Source organism: Aspergillus candidus, assembly GCF_002847045.1.
Source record: "Aspergillus candidus strain CBS 102.13 unplaced genomic scaffold BDW47scaffold_2, whole genome shotgun sequence".
Lineage (NCBI taxonomy): Eukaryota > Fungi > Ascomycota > Eurotiomycetes > Eurotiales > Aspergillaceae > Aspergillus > Aspergillus candidus.
Window position 1 is genome coordinate 519,453 of NW_020194007.1, and position 20,337 is coordinate 539,789.

The 20,337-nt window shown below is 53.6% G+C and overlaps 8 protein-coding genes across 8 annotated transcripts; 2 read left to right on the forward strand and 6 right to left on the reverse strand.

The window, feature by feature from the left end:
• Positions 1-641: 641 nt before the first annotated feature.
• BDW47DRAFT_131463 (uncharacterized protein) lies at positions 642-2,634 on the reverse strand (the record flags this gene model as incomplete). The annotated part of the gene is made up of 3 exons (XM_024817316.1): positions 642-1,925; positions 2,002-2,372; positions 2,483-2,634. The coding sequence occupies 3 exons, from the start codon at positions 2,632-2,634 to the stop codon at positions 703-705; spliced, it is 1,746 nt and encodes a 581-aa protein (XP_024676237.1). The 3' UTR covers positions 642-702.
• Positions 2,635-3,215: 581 nt separating this feature from the next.
• BDW47DRAFT_98092 (glycoside hydrolase family 16 protein) lies at positions 3,216-5,127 on the reverse strand. Its single transcript, XM_024820567.1, has 3 exons — positions 4,185-5,127; positions 3,665-4,118; positions 3,216-3,590 (listed from the first exon to the last, which is right to left on the reverse strand). The coding sequence occupies exons 1-3, from the start codon at positions 4,628-4,630 to the stop codon at positions 3,246-3,248; spliced, it is 1,245 nt and encodes a 414-aa protein (XP_024676238.1). The 5' UTR covers positions 4,631-5,127; the 3' UTR covers positions 3,216-3,245.
• Positions 5,128-5,375: 248 nt separating this feature from the next.
• BDW47DRAFT_98093 (potassium ion transporter) lies at positions 5,376-8,706 on the reverse strand. Its single transcript, XM_024820568.1, has one exon. It carries the CDS (start codon positions 8,158-8,160, stop codon positions 5,635-5,637), a length of 2,526 nt encoding a protein of 841 aa, XP_024676239.1. The 5' UTR covers positions 8,161-8,706; the 3' UTR covers positions 5,376-5,634.
• A 312-nt stretch (positions 8,707-9,018) lies between these two features.
• BDW47DRAFT_98094 (peroxidase) lies at positions 9,019-10,414 on the reverse strand. The gene has a single exon (XM_024820569.1). It carries the CDS (start codon positions 10,213-10,215, stop codon positions 9,466-9,468), a length of 750 nt encoding a protein of 249 aa, XP_024676240.1. The 5' UTR covers positions 10,216-10,414; the 3' UTR covers positions 9,019-9,465.
• Positions 10,415-10,542: 128 nt separating this feature from the next.
• Positions 10,543-11,967, forward strand: BDW47DRAFT_26025 (alpha/beta fold hydrolase). The gene is made up of 2 exons (XM_024818592.1): positions 10,543-10,940; positions 11,018-11,967. Exons 1-2 carry the CDS (start codon positions 10,776-10,778, stop codon positions 11,864-11,866), a joined length of 1,014 nt encoding a protein of 337 aa, XP_024676241.1. The 5' UTR covers positions 10,543-10,775; the 3' UTR covers positions 11,867-11,967.
• Positions 11,968-12,137: 170 nt separating this feature from the next.
• Positions 12,138-13,396, forward strand: BDW47DRAFT_98097 (carbon-nitrogen hydrolase family protein; the record flags this gene model as incomplete). The annotated part of the gene is made up of 3 exons (XM_024820570.1): positions 12,138-12,271; positions 12,360-12,829; positions 12,964-13,396. The coding sequence occupies 3 exons, from the start codon at positions 12,138-12,140 to the stop codon at positions 13,299-13,301; spliced, it is 942 nt and encodes a 313-aa protein (XP_024676242.1). The 3' UTR covers positions 13,302-13,396.
• A 184-nt stretch (positions 13,397-13,580) lies between these two features.
• On the reverse strand, positions 13,581-19,153 carry BDW47DRAFT_122007 (dynamin-like GTPase vpsA; the record flags this gene model as incomplete). The annotated part of the gene is made up of 11 exons (XM_024815750.1): positions 13,581-13,749; positions 13,820-13,904; positions 13,964-14,225; positions 14,279-14,920; positions 14,972-15,716; positions 15,781-15,875; positions 15,968-16,037; positions 16,774-16,826; positions 16,886-18,450; positions 18,509-18,593; positions 18,725-19,153. 11 exons carry the CDS (start codon positions 19,151-19,153, stop codon positions 13,581-13,583), a joined length of 4,200 nt encoding a protein of 1,399 aa, XP_024676243.1.
• A 230-nt stretch (positions 19,154-19,383) lies between these two features.
• BDW47DRAFT_98101 (uncharacterized protein) lies at positions 19,384-20,307 on the reverse strand. Its single transcript, XM_024820571.1, has one exon. The coding sequence runs from the start codon at positions 20,119-20,121 to the stop codon at positions 19,672-19,674; it is 450 nt and encodes a 149-aa protein (XP_024676244.1). The 5' UTR covers positions 20,122-20,307; the 3' UTR covers positions 19,384-19,671.
• Positions 20,308-20,337: the final 30 nt, after the last annotated feature.

Below are 20,337 nucleotides of genomic sequence, written 5' to 3' on the forward strand. Positions count from 1 at the left end.
CATGTTCATATCTTTCCTTGAAGAAGCGTTGGAGACACTCTTGGGGGAATCTTCACTAGACCACGGACATATCCCCGCCACCTGCCCGGGGTTCAGTGCGAGACTCCCATGATGTCTAAACTGTCGCCGCTGCCAAGACAGGGACACAACTGCGTGAGGGTATGTGGTAACTATGTACCTCTGTTTGAGTGCTAGGGGCTTATGAAGTGAGATATAGATCGCCCAGGTCCTCGCAGATGAAGTCTTTGTTGGCATATTGGTCATGTTTGATATGATTGATATTCCTAGCTAGATATATGTCTATATATATGGCGACATATGATACCAATGCCTATAATGCGTCTAAACGTGAAAGATGGAGGCAGAACATCACATAAGGCCTAGCATATCACCAATTATAGCCAATCGTCAAAGGTATGTAACCAACCAGCAAAGCAAGCAAGACCAGAAGGCTAAGGTACACATGTAATGCATCAGGCTTTACTCTCTACTTATTAGATCTTCATGACAGCAAATCCCATTCAAATCGGCATTTGCCAAACATTAAAGTACGATGTTAGAAAGTATGCAAAAATTGCTAGACATGTGATCACCATGGCAGTCTCACCGGTATGTAAACACCACCCTAATGGTGTTTGGTTTGAATGGATTTGCTTTCAAGAGTACATCAATCGCACGCGCTGAATCATGCAAAGCGCTATGCTATTCAACCCCCTCAAGCCAATCCCCAACATGCACATGCACCTTCTTTGTACTCTGCTGGGCGTCCACGTTTGAATCAGCGTCATCAGGCTCAGGCTCTTCTTCGTCGGTGTCTTCTAGATCTATCCAGGAGTGCTGGTATATGGGCCTTTCGCTGAGTGGGTAACCTGTTGAGCGCAGCCAGCTGAATATCCCACGTGTGGCCGATCCGGAGAGGGATTGTGAGAAGAGGTCAGAGTGTTGATAGTCGTCGAGCGTGGCTGGTGGTGGTGGTTTGTCTTGGGATATTGGCCATGCTGCTCGGTTCTGGGCTCTGTTAGGATTCTTTTCTACCCGGTGGATTAGACTATTATTATCATTATCATCTTTGTTGGTCAACCATTCCCAAGATTCATATTCCAGACCGTGGGAAGCACACCGGGCATGTTTTCGAACCATAAGTTCCGTATCGCAGAGTTCCGTAGTGCCAAACGGCTTCCAGGTCCAGACGGGAGGCCAGTCGTGGCCTTCGGAGCCTGTTAGGAAGAGCAGCCTACACTCGTCATCGCGGGGAATCGATATTGAGTCTCCAGTGCTAGCCCCAACCTTTGCAGTCAAAAACGTCTGCGCTTCCCCAACCCAAGCAGAAGCCGGAAGATCCACCGCTGTCATTCCAGCCTTCACATCGCGCAGGACAGATCTTGCCAGATCTGTGAAGATCGCACCGAGCCAGAGGATGCCGATGCGGTGATGTCGGTTTGTCAATAGGATGGCTAATGCAACTTCTTGGGAAGATTTTGAATCTTCCCTTGAAGAGATTGAATCAATAACGGCAAAAGCCGGATTCAGCCACGCGCTGACAAGATTACACTCGATGTCAGCATTGAAGAACGTGCTGTGTAGGATGGAGCGAAGTCCCCAGACATTGAAACTCAGTGTCATGTACTGGGGGAGTAGCTCGCCGTGTCGGTTAAGAAGGTTTGGAATAGCGTCACCATCATCCTCCTTGATCTCTGGCGGGAGAACGTGTTTAGGAAACGGAAGGTAAGCAGTTCGTCCCCCCAGAGACGGGATATAGATTGCCCCGGCTAGCGCGACAGAGCACTGCGCGTACAGGCGATGATACACACAGAAGCGAAAGAGATATTTGAGAGCCGTTGCTGAGCCAGGTGGGTGTGGGTTCGAGTGTGACTTGAACTCCTTCGTCGTCTGTGTCTGGATCAAGCCCAACCCTGCATCCTTAGCTGACACAGACCACGGTGATAGATAGTCACGACCGTTAGTTAAACGTAGTCGTCGCGTCCCAGCCGAGTGTAGAACACAGAACAGCGCGCCACCAGGTGATTTCTTCCTCGTCTGCATCGTCACCGACATCAACTTCAACCATAGACATTGGTCGTTGCTCACTCGGCGACCCCTCCTGCACCACATATTTCATCCGAAACTCATGATCCGTAGAGCAGCCAAGAACCTCAACCCACCTTGCAGACAAGACATAAGCCCACGCGAGATAAAGCACAACCAGGTAATTCCCCCAATCGTAGCCTTCAAGCCCTTCCACCCCCGGCCAGTTCGCAAACGGGGCGTCTTCTAACAATTCAACGCTTACTTTCCTGTTAACGTTTAGAATAGACTGCTTGGATAAGATCCTCGGCGGGAGGGCACAGCTGTCAGCGGAAGTAGAAGAAGTTCTCCATGTTGATCGACCGTTGACGACTAAATTGCCTGTGTGTTTCTCCTCGCAGGCAAATGAGATTTTCGTGTCTGGTGGAGTGGATAGTTATCACCGCCGAGGAAAGACGGGGTTTGATGCGCGAGAGACTCCAGGTCAATAGCTTGTCGGGGGAGTTGGTGGGTTTGGGGAGTTGTGGGGAGGTAGGAAGCCCATGTGTTGAGGCTGGTTTGGAGGGTTTGGTGAAATGTTTCTTTGCCTGGACGCGCGGCGTCGGCCATGGTTTTTATCTGCGTGATTTAGATGGATGTGGATGTCAGATGTCTGTTGAAAAGGGATGGTGGACTGGTTAAACCAAGAGGAAGTAAGTGCTTGGCTTGTTTTCATCAGCGTGATAAGGTAAAACGATCATCAAGAAGATATTGATGTATTCTTGGAAGTATTTAGCGAATTTGAAGAACATTGACATTGATCTAGTCTAAGGCATTAGCGCAGCACCACCTTATATATATATATTTGGTTATGTTGTGGTTAAATTGTGATAAGGTAGTTTTATTTATCCTGGATTCTTCATACATCAATTGCTAAGTATCTGTCCTCGCGTTTAGTAGCAAGATATACTGGGTACATATTGAACAGATATCTCAATGACTCAGAACTATACGAATATAACTAGGATATGAATATCTCAATCTGTCTGCCATTATTGTACATAACTCGTCCATCCATTATACATGCATACTCATCCATCAATCCAGACATAAACATATTCCACCTGAAAACATATACCCTTGAAGAAGTTGCAAGAAACAATACCAGAAGATCCAACCCAAAAAAGGAGAAAAATACTTAGCAAAAAAAAAAAAAAAAAAAAGAAAGAAAGAAAGAAAAACTAAGCCTGATAAACTTTGAAACCCCCAAACTCCCAATAAGCCTCCTCAAACTCCTCCGGACTATGTGCCACAAACTTCTCACATGTCGCCGGGCAATTATACATCTTGTGGTAGAACTTGGGCAGGGCGCCAAGCTGGCCGCACAGGTCGATGTTAGCCACGATGCGCTGGTTGCGGAAGTGCGCGCCGATGTCGCAGGAGGTGTTGGGGAAGTCGGCGAGCGCGGTGCCCCAGGTTGAGGGGTTGGGTTTGGTGTTGTTGTTCTTTTGGAGGTCGGAGGGGATGGAGGAGCGCGGGAAGAACCATGCGCGGATGCCTGCTTTGCGGAGTTCAAGGGCGTAGATCTTTTGATATCAAACGAATTAGTGAGTTAGTAATATGTTTGAAAGGTATAGGAGAGTATTTGATGGGGACGTACCCCTCCTCCCTTCTGGTTCATTTCCTCCCCGTAGCTGGAAGGCGGCGCCTGCACGCCGCAGCCAGAGTTACTATTCGTGGAGTTGAGACAGGTAGTGAACTGGGCGTGCCCCGTCATCTTCCGCTTGACGTCCATGTCGCAGCCATCCGTAGTGTGCAGGGTAACGGCGTTGCCCTCGGTAGCCTTGTTATTAGTCTCCACGACGTCGATCTCGCCGTTGGTCGGCCAGTTGGCCGGGTCGGTCAGCCACAGCGCGGGCCACGTGCCGCAGCCGTGCGGCGTGTGGATGATGTCAAAGATGAAGAGACCCTCGTTGTAGCTGGCTTTGGACTCTAGGCGGACAGACTGGCGACCCTCGGTGGCGGATGGGTTGGAGGTGTCGACCTTCAATACGACCGAGGAGTCTGTCGCGTGCGTGAGGTTGAGTGTTTGCGCGGCTTGTTGGTCGACGTATCTACTTGAGTCAGTCTATGTTTCTTTCTCTACCGTAAAAATCAATATAGAAGTGGAGAGGACATACTTGACAAAACCATCCGTAGGATCCTTCCCCGAAAAATAATCAAACTTCTCCAAGAAGCTCTCCCCCTCATACGAATCCACCAACCTATAATCCAGCGGCGAGTAATCCGGATACCGATTCTTCTTCGTGCCCTCAACAGCGCCCACAATCACAGCAATAATTACCGCAATGGCAACAAAGCCCACGATGAGCTTCGTGCGCAGCGACCATCCACGCGGGTCATACCAGGCCGCCGACTTCCCACCCCCCTCGTCCTTCGTCCGCGGAGGCACACCAGCGCCCGGAGGCGGGGGCGGACCGGCGGTCTGGTAATCGAGATCTTCTAGTTTGGGGAGATGGGAGGTGGCTCCGCCGTAGCGGGAGAAGTCGTCGCCGGGGACATGGGAGTGGAATTCCTGCGGGCGATATCCGTAGTCCGAGCGGGGGGGTCCTGGTCCGTGATTCATGGTTGTGCGACTCTGTTTTTGGTATGAGATGGAGGGAGCGAAGGAAAGAGAGTTTGTTGTCCAAGGATAGAACCGAAGGATTGGGAGTTGAGAGTAGAGAGTTGTTTAAGCCGAGACGTGGTGGCAGGGATGTCAAGGTCCGATCATGACCCGATTGGGAAGCGGAGGGCACTGCATGCAGTAGGACTGCACGGTGATGGCTGGCTTTGGTTTAGCACGGGAGCGATGACGAGGATCCGCATGGTGAGTTGTACGAGACCCGGTAGATACTCCGTACTAAAGTACTAATTGCATTGCTATGTTGCTGCCTTGAATCATTGCGTCGTGTAGTGACTAGTAAGTCTTGACAGTTGGTTGATCAGCTCTGGCGATCGTCTCGATGGATCATCTGATGGGCGTCTGTTGGACAGTTTGCCTGCCCACCGCCATTATACTAGCTTATTCCAGATGGATGAGAGACAATGGCTGGACCACATCTAGCATGAGTATACTGATGGAGGTTAATGGATGAGGTTATCGAGAGGTATACTAACTACGGAGTATAGGCCACTCTTATCGATGCAAACAGGCAAATCCGCCAAGAGTCCATCCGATCCATCAGGGTCTGGATCGTGCGCAGACCACCAATCACAGACCCCTTATACAACCGGTTTCTATATCAGTTTCCGTGATCGTTTTCGTCTAAGTTAGATATCCCAACAAGAATACAACGTCATGTAAGGTCATATAGTTGATGCAAGTCAATACATAGAGTAGAAAAGAAGTGAAAGAGAAGAAATAAGAAATCAAAGATAAATCCACCAGTGGATATACGCGAGGCCGTAGAGAAGTATAGTAGTATGTACATCCATCAGGAGTAATAGAAGAGCAATTCAATCAACACGCTCAAAACAGGCTTAAACAGGCTCAAGTGGCAGTGATAAAGTACACAAACACAATCCCTAACCCCTCTATACCCACAAATTTTGGACAGGAAAGAAAATAAATAATAAGAAGAATAAAAACTATCGCTGAGAACGCTGGGAACGTTGGGACCGCATAGTGCCCTGTCGTCGGAGATAGGCTTCGTTCTGATCTTTGGCATCTGTACCAGAGGCGATGTTGTCTCCCTGAGACTGCGACGTCTGCCGGTCCAGGGTCGCCGCCTGGCCCAGACTCGACGCCCGCCGGCGCATGCGGCGCTCCGCGTCCACCACCTCTTTCTGGTTCAGGTGCTCGGACGGTAGCAGGATGGCTCGGTCCAGGGAGTAGGGCAGGCCACGGTGCCGGCCGCGGACCTGCATGGCGATGATCACCAGCTTGGAGATCACCTTGAACTGGCCGCAAAAGGAGGTGTTGCTCCCCGGGTAGCCCAGCGACAGGCCGACGGTGCCGTAGGCGGACACGATCTCGAACAGCACCTCCCAGACCTGGAACGAGTACTGGTCCTCGCGCTTGATGCGGTTCCCCTCGACGATCGTGATGATGAACAGCCCGAGGAAGACGTACCACAAGTCAAAACTCAGCTGGCGCCGCAAGTGCGCCCCGATGTAGCTCGGCGCCGTCTGAGTCTCTTCCGCGTCCGGGTCCGCGTCCTCATCGTCCGCCGCCCCCCCGTAGATCCCCAGGCTCTTCTCCTCGTAGACGTTGGTCCGCCGCATGGAGATGGCGATCGGGAAGACAGAGATGTACATCATGATCAGGTAGGAGACCTGCACGGCCGGGTGCAAGTCCGACAGCGACACCACGCTGAACCCCGCGGTCCGCGTGCACGCCGCCTGGAACAGGCCGTCCACGATCTTGATGCCCGTGGACAGCGCCGTGACGGCCACGTCGTTCAAGTCCAGGATGATGAAGAAGATCAGGTCGATCCCGTTCAGGGCCACCAGGATGGCGAAGAGCCACCAGGTGGCGTTGCGTGGGAACAGTAGCGTGAAGCAGCGCCGCGGGTGGTCCAGGAGGAAATGCAGCTCCTCCCACAGGGGGCTGGAGTGCGGGGTAAACTTCCCCATGACCCAGATGATCAACCGCAGCATGCAGGGAAAGCCGGTGTTGCCGATGATGATCAGGAAGGTCATGAGCAGCAGCGGGAAAATGGCCGACTGGAAGGACATCATCGAGTCCGGCGTGATGGAGAACCCTACGTCGTTGAAGGCCGACCCCGACATGAAGATAGCCCACCAGGGCCGTCCCTGGCCGATAAGCTCGACGGCCTGGCCCCAGTGGGTAGTCATGATCCATGGGACCAGGCAGACGATGCCCAGGAGGTGGAAGCACACGTAGTAGGACATTAGGATGACGGCGAGCGTCTTCAACGCCCGGTACTCGATGCCGCCCAGTTCATCCCGTTGTTCCTCGGTCAGGTCGACGAAGTTGGAATTCCGCGCCACCGTGGCGTTCCAGCTCAGGTACGGCTGCGTGGACCGGTCCTTCTCCTGTGTCAGGGAGCGGAAGATCCCGCTGACGGTGGGCCGCCGGGTGGTGGTGCGCGCTACTGGCGACGACGGCTCGTTCCCGTCGTTCCCGTCTGTCGTCTCGCGCACCGTCGGTCGGGTGTCGAGTCGGGGAAAGGTGGAATTCCGCGTCCGGGACCGGATCATCTCCGGTTCGTTGATGGTGATGTGTGGGCCATCCATCGGGCCGACGTCGTCCTCGCCCTCGTCCACCTCCTCCTCCTCCTCCTCATCTGAACCGTCGTCTTGCGTGTCGCGCGGGCTCCGGGTCGACTGGCCGCTCGACGTCCGCTGGATGGGGGGACCCCGGACCGTCTCCTCGAGGGCCTGGGGGACCCCGCCTCGGTCATACTCCCGGGGACTGGGGATTCGCAAGGCGCCCGTGTCCCTCCGCTGATTCTCCAGGAAGGCGATGTGGTGTTCGGGGCTCAGCCGCGCGGGGACGCGCAGGCTGTTCATCCCGAGGCCCATCTTGCGCTGGATGTGACGGTTCGGTTCCTCCGAGGGCGATTCCGGATCGTCGTGCGACCCGGACGCCGAGTCGCTGTCATCCGGGGATTTTAAGGTATGGCCATCGTGGTCGGATTCCCGACTGTCCTCGGGGACGTTCCGCAGCGTGGTGACGGGACGATTCCGCACCCCGGCCTCCTCTCGGTCGTATGTCTGGTTGTCCTTGTCCGCGGTCATGGTGCGCACGCGCGAGCGGGTGTGGCGAAAGGCGCGAGCGTCGCTGACGACATGCTGGAAACGCTTCTCGAACCAGTACAGGCGCACGAAGACGAGGACGGTGTGGATGAAGATGGGGGTGGTCACCATGGAGGTGAAGTACAGGATGACCTGCTGGTAGGTGTGGAGGAGGTTCAAGTCGACGGTGTTCAAGCCGCTCTGGGTGGCGGCGCCGGCGCAAAAGAACAGGGCATCGATGTAGGCGAGGTCGTTGCCGGGATAGATGATGATGGAGGTGATGATGGCCATGGCGATGATGTAGGTGTAATGCAGGAGGATAAAGTTCAGGTGGATATCCCTGATGATCGGAATGCGCGCCTTTGTGTCCTTTCCCCACCGATAGACGGCGGGGAAGAAGTTGTATTTGACCATCTTATTCTTCTTCTGTCTCCTTTATGTTCCTTCTTTTTGATCTTTTTTCTTCACTTCACTTCTCAATTCCTTCTCTCCTTTCCGAGCCCCTTCTCGCTTCCCCTGTTGTCTTCCTTCCTAACTTTGTCTTGTTCTTTTTTTCCCTTTCTCTTGCGTTGTCCAATCGTTGAACAGCTAAAATCGATCAAACCAGGAAGATCCTGGACCGGAAGGCGAGAGTATAAGATCGCAAGTACCGATCGTCCACCACGCGAAAGCTAAACCGTTGGATCAACAACAACCAAACAAATAACCAAGCTGCCCCAACAGGACAGAAAGGTGCAACGGCGGGCACACTTGCACCGAGGTTAGCATGGGATCAACGAAAAGCGACATCTAGACAGGACGGTGGCGGAGGAGGAGAGGAGGAAGCAATAAGGCATGATGAAAGCGGCGGAATGGAATAGAGTTGGTTGAGCGGGGATCGAATTGGTAAAGCGGTGGGTTTTCCAGTCATCAGTAATATAGATGGTGTAATTAGGGGGATGTCGGGTTGAGGTAAAAAATAAAATAGGGAAAAAAAAAAAGAAAAAAGAGAAAAGAAAATTCTGAAGGAGATACAATCGACGCCTGCAGGGTGAAAGTGGATCAGACAAGGGACGATCAGGGGCGATAGAGAGAAGAAGGAAAAGCTGGCTGGCGATATGGAGAGTCAGAATGAAATTAAACCAGAAAACCCACCCAGAAGTTTTCGTATTGGTCAATCGAGAGATAAGAATGTGGCAGCCTGATTGGAGCCTCAGGTGGTGTTTTCATCGGTATGTACAGAACGTGACAGTATTGTAATCTATTCATAATTGATTGCTAGATCCACAAATAGAGCTATACTCCTGTCTGTATACTTCAATCTCTTCAATCAAGGTCTAGATCCTATCAACTATTTCCTATATCCTGTGCTTGAGAAAATGCAAGCTGCATGCACGACAGCCGTATCTCGGCAACCTGCCGATCTCCCTCCCAAGTACCAATCACACGGAGATCGACCATCTAGCAAATCGGCGGTCTACCGCAGACTCGACTGGTCGAGAGATGCTTTGAGAACAAAGGTTGCTAACATCCCACCAAAGAACCAAAAAGACGGTCCGCCAACTGGTCTGGACTCTACGATCAGCAACCTCCATCAAACCAGCTGCATAGACCGCAAGAACCAACCACGGTGCTGATTCCTCCCATCAGCTCGACCCGCATGTGATAGTCCATACAAGATCAGGCTGAAAAGCCAACGGAACACAATCCATGTCACTCCATAAGCAAACAGTAAACCAATCAAAACGGCCACGCAAACCACGACACCGCCAATATCATGCCCACAATCTCCGGCACATACACCCCTAGTCGACGCGGCCGCCACCCCTCCGCATAAGGCAACCTCTCCTCCCCGAATACAGCCTCGATATAAGCCTTTGGCACCTGGTACCGCAGCCCTTGGCCAAACACGCACTGGATCGCCGCCGCCTCGGCGCAAGCCACGATGTGTTCTCGCTTCCCGAACTGCAGCGCCTCGTTCAGCTGCTTCTGCTCGGCGTAGCGCCGTCGGCGGAACCGGCCGATCTGCGCGACGCTGAGTGTTAGCCCGCCGTGGCCGACGCAGGCTGCCTGGAGGTGCTCGTAGAGGGCGGGGTCGCGCGAGATGCAGTCGCCCAGGTGGCGGTCTTGCCGGGTGAGGGAGACGTCGTGTTCGACGGCGTGCGGGCGGCCGATCTGGTCGAGGTGGAGGATGGGGATGCCTTTTTCGTTGGTCTGGTGTGGGTCGCGGAACCCGGTGCGGGAGCTGCCTGGGGGTCCGTGGTGCGGGTCGTCCGAGTGGACTTTGAAGGCGCTGTTGACGAGGATGGCGGTTGTGTCGCGGCCGAGGCCGATGAATTGGATGGCGGATTTGAGCTCGTCGGCGGTGATGCTGCGCCCGTCGCGGGGGATGATGCCGTGGTTGGCGAGGCTGTTGAGGATGGGGCAGGGACTACGGAGGTCGTTGGGTAGGGCGGCGTGGAAGGTTCCTTTGGAGAGGCCGGGAGTCATGTTGATGTTGTATTATCGGGTGTTGTGGATGTTCTGGGGGCGTATAGTAATGTATACACTACACTACGGAGTACACGTAGATACTTATATATGGATATATAGGAGGCATCATATAAGGCAACCAGTCAGTTGTTCTGTTCTGCAGCTGACCGGGTCATACACGCGTGACATGACTCGCAGCCCTGGAATGCGAGTTCACGGTAAAGTGGTTGAGGCTGGAATGGGTGGAGTCTGTATGCAAGTGACATGCAGCCATTCAATAGGACGTCAAACCGACCCCTTCAACCCAGTCATCATCCAGTCTCACCTGATGTCCTCATCTACCTACCTAGATATATAATCTACTATCCTTCAAAATCCATATCTAGTATATAAAATCCTACCACGACGTCATCATCCAAATGGAGTAGGAATCCACCGGCTCCACACCTCGGAGGTTGGAGATCTCCTGCCAAGAAAAAACGTTGAATCCCCCATGTGAGATGGGTCACTTGTACTGTGTACTTTGTTCCATTTTCAACCCTTCCACCTATCCAGTCCAACTGTGACCCCTCATCATCATGCCTTTGTCGGCCGTGGATATCATCAACCATTCCGCCTATGACTCGGTGGATTGGAAGCTGCCCCCGACCACGTCTGGCACCACTCCGGTGGCCCAGAACCGCCGCGGAGGCCCCTTCAATCTGTACTACGAGACCCATGGCAGCGGTCCGATCAAGATGGTCGTACGTTTTCCCCTTCTTTCTCGCGCACCTTCCCCCCCATCAACCAGCTACGTAGGTCGTGATACTCACAAATGTAGTGGATAATGGGCCTCAACGCAGTCGGCAAAGACTGGAAGCGCCAAACCAAATACTTCGGCCACACGCACGGTGACAAGTACACCAGCCTCGTCTTCGACAACCGCGGCGTCGGCCGCACCGACAAGCCCACCACCTACTACTCCACCTCGGAAATGGCCCAAGACGTAGTCGACCTGCTACACACCCTCAACTGGATCGACACCTCCTCGTCCACACCCGCCCGCAGCATCCACGTCGTCGGCGCCAGCATGGGCGGCATGATCGCCCAAGAACTCGCAACGCTCATCCCCTCCCACATCGGCAGCCTCACGCTCTGCTGCACGGCTCCGCGACTCGTGCGCACGGTGCCCTTCATGGAGTACCTGCGCGAGCGCGCAGCGATGTTCATCCCGAAGCACATCGACGTGGAGCTGGAGCGGGTCTCGCACACGCTCTTCGGGGAGGAGTTCCTGTCGCGACCGGACACGGAGAACGAGGACCCGAAGCTGAACTTCCCGACGAATCGCGACCGGTATGCTGCGGGGCAGTTGCGTAAGCGGGCGGATCCGGTCGCGTTTACGACCAAGGGGTTTCTGATGCAGGTTGTCGCGTGCTACTTTCACAGTAAGTCTGCGGCACAACTCAAGGCGATGGGGGATGCGGTTGGGAGGGGGAGGATTGCGGTTGTGCATGGGACGGAGGATCGGATGTTGACGTTTAGGCATGGGGAGATGTTGCGCGAGGCGCTGGGGGAGGAGATTACTTGGGTGGTGTATGAGGGGAGTGGGCATATGTTGCCGTGGGAGAGGGAGAGGGAGTTTAATTTGTTGGTGGAGGAGATGGTGGATCGTGAGGAGAGTAGGGAGTGATGTATACATTTTACCCAAATACTACGCTATTACTTATCATGTACATCTGGAGAGAGGGCTAGTCCTTCAGTACCCAGGTTAGATCATCACGCACAGCAAAGACAGACTTTAATCGTCATGACTCATGACTCTACTCCGTGGGTCCACATCTTATACTTCATCCTATATACTTATCCCACATCCCCCTCCTTCCCCCTCTACAACCCTACTATCTACTCCCCACATACTATCCCAAACTACACCATAAAGACACAAAGATAAAGACCAAAAAATGGCACCCACCCACCGCGTCGCCGCAATCCAATTCGAAGTCAAGCCCGTCGCTCCCGAAGAGAACCACGCCCGCGCCTGCACCCTCATCCGCGAAGCCGCCGCCCAAGGAGCCGAACTAGCCGTATTGCCAGAGTATTCCTCCTCCCATTTCTCCTATCTATACCCTCTCTCTGGATACAACAAACCATAGATATATACTAAACATAAAATAATACTAAAGATTCCACCTCAACGGCTTCGCCCCCACCAACCCCCTCTACGCAACCCAAGCAACCACCTCCCCACACTACCTAAAATCCTACCAAGCCCTAGCCACCGAACTCTCCATCTCCATCGTCCCAGGAACATTCCTCGAGCAACACGCCGACCCAACGCCTCCCTCCACCACCCAACCCCACCCCCCAAACGAAGACAAAAACAAAATCACAAACCACTACTACAACAAAGCCTACTTCATCGGCCCCGACGGCTCCATCCTCGGCTCCTACATCAAGCGCAACCTATGGATCAGCGAGCGCGGGTTCATCTCCCCCCCGCCGGCGTCTCAGGCCGCCGGGCCGGCGCGGTACCCTGTGTTTGATACGCCCATCGGCAGAGTCGGGATGCTGGTTTGTTGGGATTTGGCGTTTCCCGAGGCGTTTAGGGCGCTCATTGCCGCGGGGGCGGAGGTCGTTATTGTTCCTACTTATTGTGAGTATTTCCTTTTCCTTTCCTTTCCTTTCCTTTCCTTTCCTTTCCTTTCCTTTCCCACCCTCTTCTTGATATATCTATATATCTATATAGATATGATATAATGTGATGTGATATGCTGATGAGATGCAAAGGGACAAACAACGACGCCTCCCCCGCCCTGCGCGCCATCAACCCCAGCTGCGAACCGCTCTTCCTGTCCTCGATCCTCACGTCGCGGTGTTACGAAAATACCTGCGGGATCATCTTCGCTAACGTCTCTGGCTCGGCCTCCGACAGTCCTGACAGCAGCAGCAGCAGCGGCAAGTATATCGGCATGTCGCGCGTGGTGATGCCTATTGTGGGGACTGTGAAGACGCTCGATGCGAGGGAGGGGGTGTGCGTTGCGGATATGGATATGGGATTGTTGAAGCTCGCGGAGGAGAATTATTGTATTAGGGGGGATGTTAAGGGGCAGAAGTGGATTTCTTAGGATTTCATTTTCTCTGTTTATATTTAAATGTATAGAGAGGGAGAGATATATATCTGATATGTCTATGGTATATATCTATGGAGTAAACAGACAAGATTGGATATACATGTGAATATCATTCTGACCACACCTAGATAAAGAATCTATTCTAGTCACTAAATCATTAGACGATACAACATGAAGTAAATAATCAGCCCAACATCCGAAACCCGATCGTTCACATAGAAAGAGACCCATCCGACTCTGCAGACCGGTCTAAACATAACGCTCGAGATACTACTACTGAACCTGGCTGACGATCTCGCTGGCCCGAGACAGACTCTCCACCATCTGCTGGCACTCCTTCCGTCGGCGGATCGTGTAGTCGCTCTCCTTGAGCAGGTCGTCTAGCTCGCTGTTGCGGTACATGTTCTCCAGCAGCTCGCGCTGCATTTCGTCTTTGGTGTATCTGTGATTGTTAGCTTTATATTCACTAGCATATATACACCATGTGTGTATGTATGTAGGGACAGACGTACTGCACCAGCGTGTACATGATCGCCTTAGGCACCATGTCGATCATCGTACGCTTGACGATGTTGTAGTACGATGTGATCAAAAGTTCTACTACTGTTAGCACTGAAGTCACCCTGCCTCCCCGGCTCCCATGATGGGGTACATACTGATCACTTCAACTTCCGTGGTCTCGCGCTCGGACATCGACGCCGACGCCTTGAGAGTCGGCGGTGGCGGCTCCATCGCCGCCATCTTCTTCTTATTCTTCGACGCCCAGAAGCTGCCGAAGAATCCAGATCCGCCCTGGTTCTCCGCCGTCACCGCCTCCACTGTCGGGCTGCTGGCGCGCTGGGGGAGAGGTTTTCCGGTCTTCGGGTCAACCTGCGTCGGTTTGCTGCTGGCTTGACGCTCGTGGACAATAGCCATGGCCTGTATAATTAGTACAAAAAGATAAGAAAGAAAAATGAAGGAGGGTGACGTACACGGTGTCCGTTCAAAAAGTCGGGATGTCCAGTATTGACATAGCAAGATTCCATGTTAATCAGATCCCGGACAAGTTTGTTCGTCGGCTCCAGGCACTTCTTGAAGAACGAAATCACCACCGCATGGAACTTCTCCTTCAACATCGGGTACCGTCGGAACAGCTGCTTGTTCAGGAGCTGGCCGAGAATCCGCACCATCTCATCGTACACCAACGAGATACACTTCGTGCTGGGATCCTCCAGCCGCTTGATCTGCTGCTTGACGATGTTCTCGAACGCGGCCGTGCCGACGAACAGCGCCGGCGAGGGACCGGACGAGTTGTACAGGATGACCCGGATATCCATGTCTTTCACGTAGTCGAAGGGGTCGACGGCCTTGATACCGTTCGAGTAGAGTTCGTGGAACACGAAGCTGATCCGCGCGCCACCGGACAACTCGATGCTGGAGAGCTCCTGGTTCTTACCCTCCAACACGGTGCGGTACTCGTCCGTAAACTCGGTGATGATGTTCAGGATGATGTTGGCGCTGTTGCCCAGCATCGAGTCGCCCAGCTGCGACAGTTCGGCCGTGTACTTTTGCAGGGAGGAGGAGATGCGCGCTTTGATGTCGGGCAGGGTTTGTTTGATGTGCATCATCAGGATCTATCACCGTTAGATTCCATCTTTCGCCAATCAATTGACTCCAAAACATACCAAATTCAGCTTGCGAGCTAGGTACGGCGTGCCACAGTACGAAGCCTTGTTGCGGTAAGCCTTGTGGCCCTCGAAAAAGTTCTTCTCGTGTTCCAGCGCATAGGCGATGGGCCGCTTGTTCTCGATATCACGCTGGCCACGGTTGACCACCGGCACATAGCCCAGGCGAAGGGGGATAATCCTGCCCGCAAGAATATCCACCACATCGGTACCATCGTCCATAAGATCGACCTTGGTCAAGACACCGATCGTCCGTTGCCCCTCCGGGTCGACCTCCCGGGCCAGCTTCAGGCCGTCCGAGTTGGCCAGATCCTGATTCGCCGCGGTCACCGCGAGGATGATCGCATTGGGCTTGCCGATGTACTTCAAAACCATGTCGCGGATCTGGCGCTCAATATCCTTGGGCTGGTCACCGACGGGGACCTTGGTCAAGCCGGGCAGATCGACGAGCGTGAGGGTCAGGACATTGGGCGAGTAGATGCGGAGGTTGATGGGGACGGGCGAGATTCCGGCGTTGCGACCGACTTTCTGCTCCGTCTCGCGCACGATCTCCTCGCGGATCTTGTTGAAATCGTGGAACTTCTCGCCGGGGATGTGCAGGAACTCGCCATACTCGTCGATGTTGGCCTCCTTGTCCGTCGTCTCGAGCTTTCCTCCATTCGCCTGTCCGTCGCCACTCGCGGGTTTGTTGATAAGTTGCAGGACGAGGGGTCTCCGGGTGACGATACCCGATCCACGAGGGAGGCTGGTGAACGAGAGAGTGTGATTAGCGATCGCCACCGTAACGGGGGACCGACAGGAAGACCTACAAATCGCGCCCGACAATATTCTCTAAAACCGAACTCTTTCCACTGGACTGCGAGCCGACCACGGCGATCTGGGGCAGATCAATGGGATTTTGAACCTAGGGGAACCAGTGGTGTTAGTTAGGGTCCGCGCAGGAGGGGCTCCCTCGGCGGGCTGGACCAGCTTCCGGGGAGACAGTATAGTACTTACACCGACCGTCGAAAAGACATCTTGCAATTTATTGACGAGCGAAATCAAGCTCGGATCGTTGACGTTGATCCTATTGTCGCGAGGGGAAGGTTAGACAGCTGGTTTGTGTGTGGAGATCGGGGAAGCAGCATGGAGGGACAGGGGGATTGCGCACGAGAAGCCAGATGTCGGACTTGCCATGACAGGCACCAGTCGTCGAGACGATCACCCCGGGGTTTTAAAAAGGGTATTAAAAGATAAAACAAGAATCGAAAAGTAAGAGGAAGAAGTACTGAGGAGAAAGGTGAAGACTTGAATGGTATGTCAAGGAGTTATTCTCGAGAAGAGTTATTGTTTGCGGAGGAATGCAGCAGCCGTGACTGATGGGGGAGAGAGAAAGAGGAAAGGATGTTGGTCAGTGGTGGAAAAGTGGAGCCTCAGGAGGGATTAAGGCGGGATGACCAGGAGAAGGGTCCAGATTACTCGTTTCAAGGTCTTTCAGGGTAGGGATTGCACTTGAATATCTTCATGTATATTTATGGATATCCTGAAATATATCGGTTTATATATAGATCTTATATTTTTATATTTCATTTCTCACACAATATCTACCCTACTACGGCCGACATAATGATGAAGCCTAAACGCGTCATGGGTTAGCCACCCAAACATAAACGGGTGCCTGACTGGGTCAACCGGACGAGCCATCAACACAATAATACGGCTAATTGGTCAAATCATCTCAAATCAAAACTTAACTACATCAGGTGGGAATTTGCTATGCTACAGCTCAACAGACATTAAAACACCAGCACGTCCGTCTTTACTCATCCGACACCGAGGCAAATCGCTCCGTCATCGACTGGAGGATCTTCTCGTACTATACCAGCGTTAGCAATGGATTCAACCCGGCTGTAAAGAAAGAAAAAAAAGACATACCTTGGCAGTCACCTCGGTGTGGTTCTCCGGAACCTCGAACTTCATGCTGCGCAACGACGACTGGATGTCCGAAGTCGACTCGCGCACCTTGGTCCAGTTCTGGCCCTGCGCAATCGCCTTCTGGGCCTCGTCGTGGTAGCCCATGAACGCCTTCATCATGTACTCGGTCTTCCACAGCGGGCAGAACTGGTCGTAGTCACTGTACCCGTTCTGCTGCAAAAAGTCGTCCTTCAGCAGGGCCGCCACGTCCAGGGTGATCTTGTCCGAGTCGCCCAGCGCCGTCTTTCCGACCAGTTGCACCACCTGGTCGAGATCCTCGGACTTGGTCAGCAGCTCGCGGATCTGCTCGCGCAGGCGCGGGAACTCCGGGTGGTGCTTCTCGTAGTACCGGTCCAGCACCGTCGTGTATTTACTGTAGGACATGGAGGTGTTGATCGACGGGAAGTGCTTCCGCTGCGCCAGCTTCTTGTCCAAGCCCCAGAACACCTGGACGATACCTAGCGTACTGGTGGTGACGGGGTCCGAGAAATCGCCACCCGGCGGGCTGACGGCTCCGACGATGCTGACGCTGCCCGTGCGCTCCGGGCTACCCAGAGCCGTGCTCTTACCCGCACGCTCGTAGAAGGAGGCCAGCTTGGCGCCCAGGTAGGCGGGGAAGCCCTGGTCAGCCGGCATCTCTCCCAGACGACCCGAGATCTCACGCAGGGCCTCGGCCCAGCGCGAGCTGGAGTCGGCCATCATCGCCACGTCCTTGCCCTGGTCGCGGAAGTACTCGGCGATTGTGATACCGGTGTAGATGGACGCTTCCCGCGCGGCGACGGGCATGTTGGAGGTGTTGGCGATCAGACAGGTGCGCTTCATGATGGGTTCCTTGCGGCCGCCGACGTCGATGGAGAGCTCGGGGAAATCCATCAACACTTCGGCCATCTCGTTGCCGCGCTCGCCACATCCCACGTAGACGATGATGTCGCTGTTGGAGAATTTGGACACACTCTGCGAGATGACGGTCTTGCCGCAGCCAAACGCTCCGGGGATGCAGACGGTTCCGCCCTGCACACTGGGGAACAGCGAGTCCAGCACGCGCTGGCCGACGACGAAGGGGGCATCGGCGGACAGCTTGTCGTTGACGGGTCGGGGCACACGGACGGGCCAGGTGTGCATCATGCCGTGCTCCGACTTCTGGCCGTTGAACTCGATCTCCAGGAGCTTCTCCTCGACGGTGTAGCTACCGGCCTCGGCGATCCGCGTGATGGTGCCTCTCGCACGGGGCGGGAGGAGGATCTTGTGGTCGTCTACCAAGCTGTTCTCGAACACGGTGCCCCAGACGTCACCGCCCGTGATATGGTCCCCGACCTTGTATTGACCCGGCTTGTAATCCCATTTCTTCTTGCGATCCAGCGCATTCACAGCAATACCACGGGGGATGTAGATGCCTTTCGACTGGTCGGCGATCGCCTTCAGGGGTCGTTGGATACCGTCGTAGATCGTTTCCATCAAACCGGGACCCAGCTCGACCGACAGGGGTTTGCCCGTTCTCGTGACCGGATCGCCGACCGTCAAACCGGCTGGGAGAGAGATTAGATCTTGACTGGTAGGGTTCACTGGAGTAGAACAGAACCGTACCTGTTTCTTCGTAGACCTGGATGGTAGCCTTATCACCCTCGATCCGGATGACTTCTCCGACCAGCTGATCATAACCAACACGGCACTACAGACCATCAGCGAAATGCAAAAGATGACAAAACAGAACCACGGCGAATGACGGAAGCAGAACGACAAGGTGCAGATCAAGCAAGCTACGGCTTAATCGATCCGAATAGGAGAGCTGCGAGTACGTACCAACTCGTACATGGCACAGCCGATCATGTGTTCGGCCACGACGACGGGGCCGGAGACGGAGAAGACAGAGCCATGCTCGACCTCGGAATCCTTGGCGGACGGGGCCATCTTAACCGGGTATGTAGATGGCGTAGATGTAGAGGGGGGAGGCAAGGAGGAGGGGAGATGATTCAGATTGTGGTGGTGGAGGTTGTCCGTGCTATCGGTAGCAGTAGTAGTAGAAGTGGTGGTGGTGGTGCAGCTGCGGTCACTGCGGGAGGTGGTCGAGGTGGGCGAAACGGGAAGCGGTGGCAGCTCCTCCGCGGGCGGTGATGACGGTCTCGATCCCACTTCAACAACACAGTCTGTTTCCTCTACCACGGCTTGACTGGCGATCAAATCCAGTAAGGACGGCCGTGTCTTGAGTCGACGAAGACCTAAACCTAACATACGCACCTGATGGTTGAGGATGATGTATATGTGTAGGTGTAGGTGTACATCGGTGGGTTGGAGAGGGGGAAGTCTCCTGTCAATCGTACCACTAGAGGAGCGATAATTACCCCGTATGGAGTAGGTATTTAGTCCTGGTCACCTAATACTATAGTTCGTTACTCTTTTGATTTAGAGCAAATGCAGCCAATCTTTTCATAGGAGAATCAATAAGGAATAACCCAAATGAATCGAAAATAAGAAAGCCAATTTGGATCCCCTTCTCTGGACTATCTATCGATATGTATTGTCAGACACATGCCCTCTACCTAATACCAAGCGCGCTACTATATAAAGCGTCTTGGCCTGTCTGATCACCCATATTCTTTCCATGTCAGCTAGTTAGGAAAGGAATGAGAGTACATGGGACTTCTTTGATATTCTCGACTGTAGGTTTAAAGACATCAATCTTCCTCCCACACCAAAGACATCTGACAACAAGAGCTCACATCTCATCAACAAAACAAATCCCCCAGGCTTCAAATGATAGAACAATACCATGGCATAGTGACAGTCGTGGTGAGAGGAGGCTGCGTGACAGTAATAACAGGTGGGGTTTCAGTAATCGTATCTGTCGCAACCTCCGTGACTCTGACAGTTATGGATTCGGTGACTGTGGTAGGAGACGAGATATCCCCTCCTGCGCAGTCGAGATGGAGAACGTGGTTGCGACGGGGATTTGCTTCATCAATATAGAAAAATTCCAGGTCTCCTGCTGAGACTTCCCTGATGTCGTTCAGTTTGGCTGCAGAACTTCCGAGATCGCAGGTTGCCGTTGCGCCTTTGTCGATTGAGCCATCGTCTCTCAAGCATAGGTAGTACGGGTCGCCGAGTTCGAAGTCGGAGGGGCCCGCCCGGCTGGATAGAGGTCCAGCCAGGGTTGGGGCGAGATAGATGCTTAGCCCTAATAGGAGGGTTTTCTGCAACATCGTGAACGATATGGGGGATTTAGATTAGAGGAAGAAAAAGGAGCTGTGGACGTTGAGCAGGTGAGGGAGAGAGAATGGTTCTCTTAGCAATGGATGGGAGAATATGGCCTTTTTATACCTTGGGATCAGTCTTGCTAATTGCGGCCTCTTATCTTCCAGAATAAGTGGTATACTCCTGCCTACAGATCGCTGCATTTGGGTTGCATAGATGTCCGA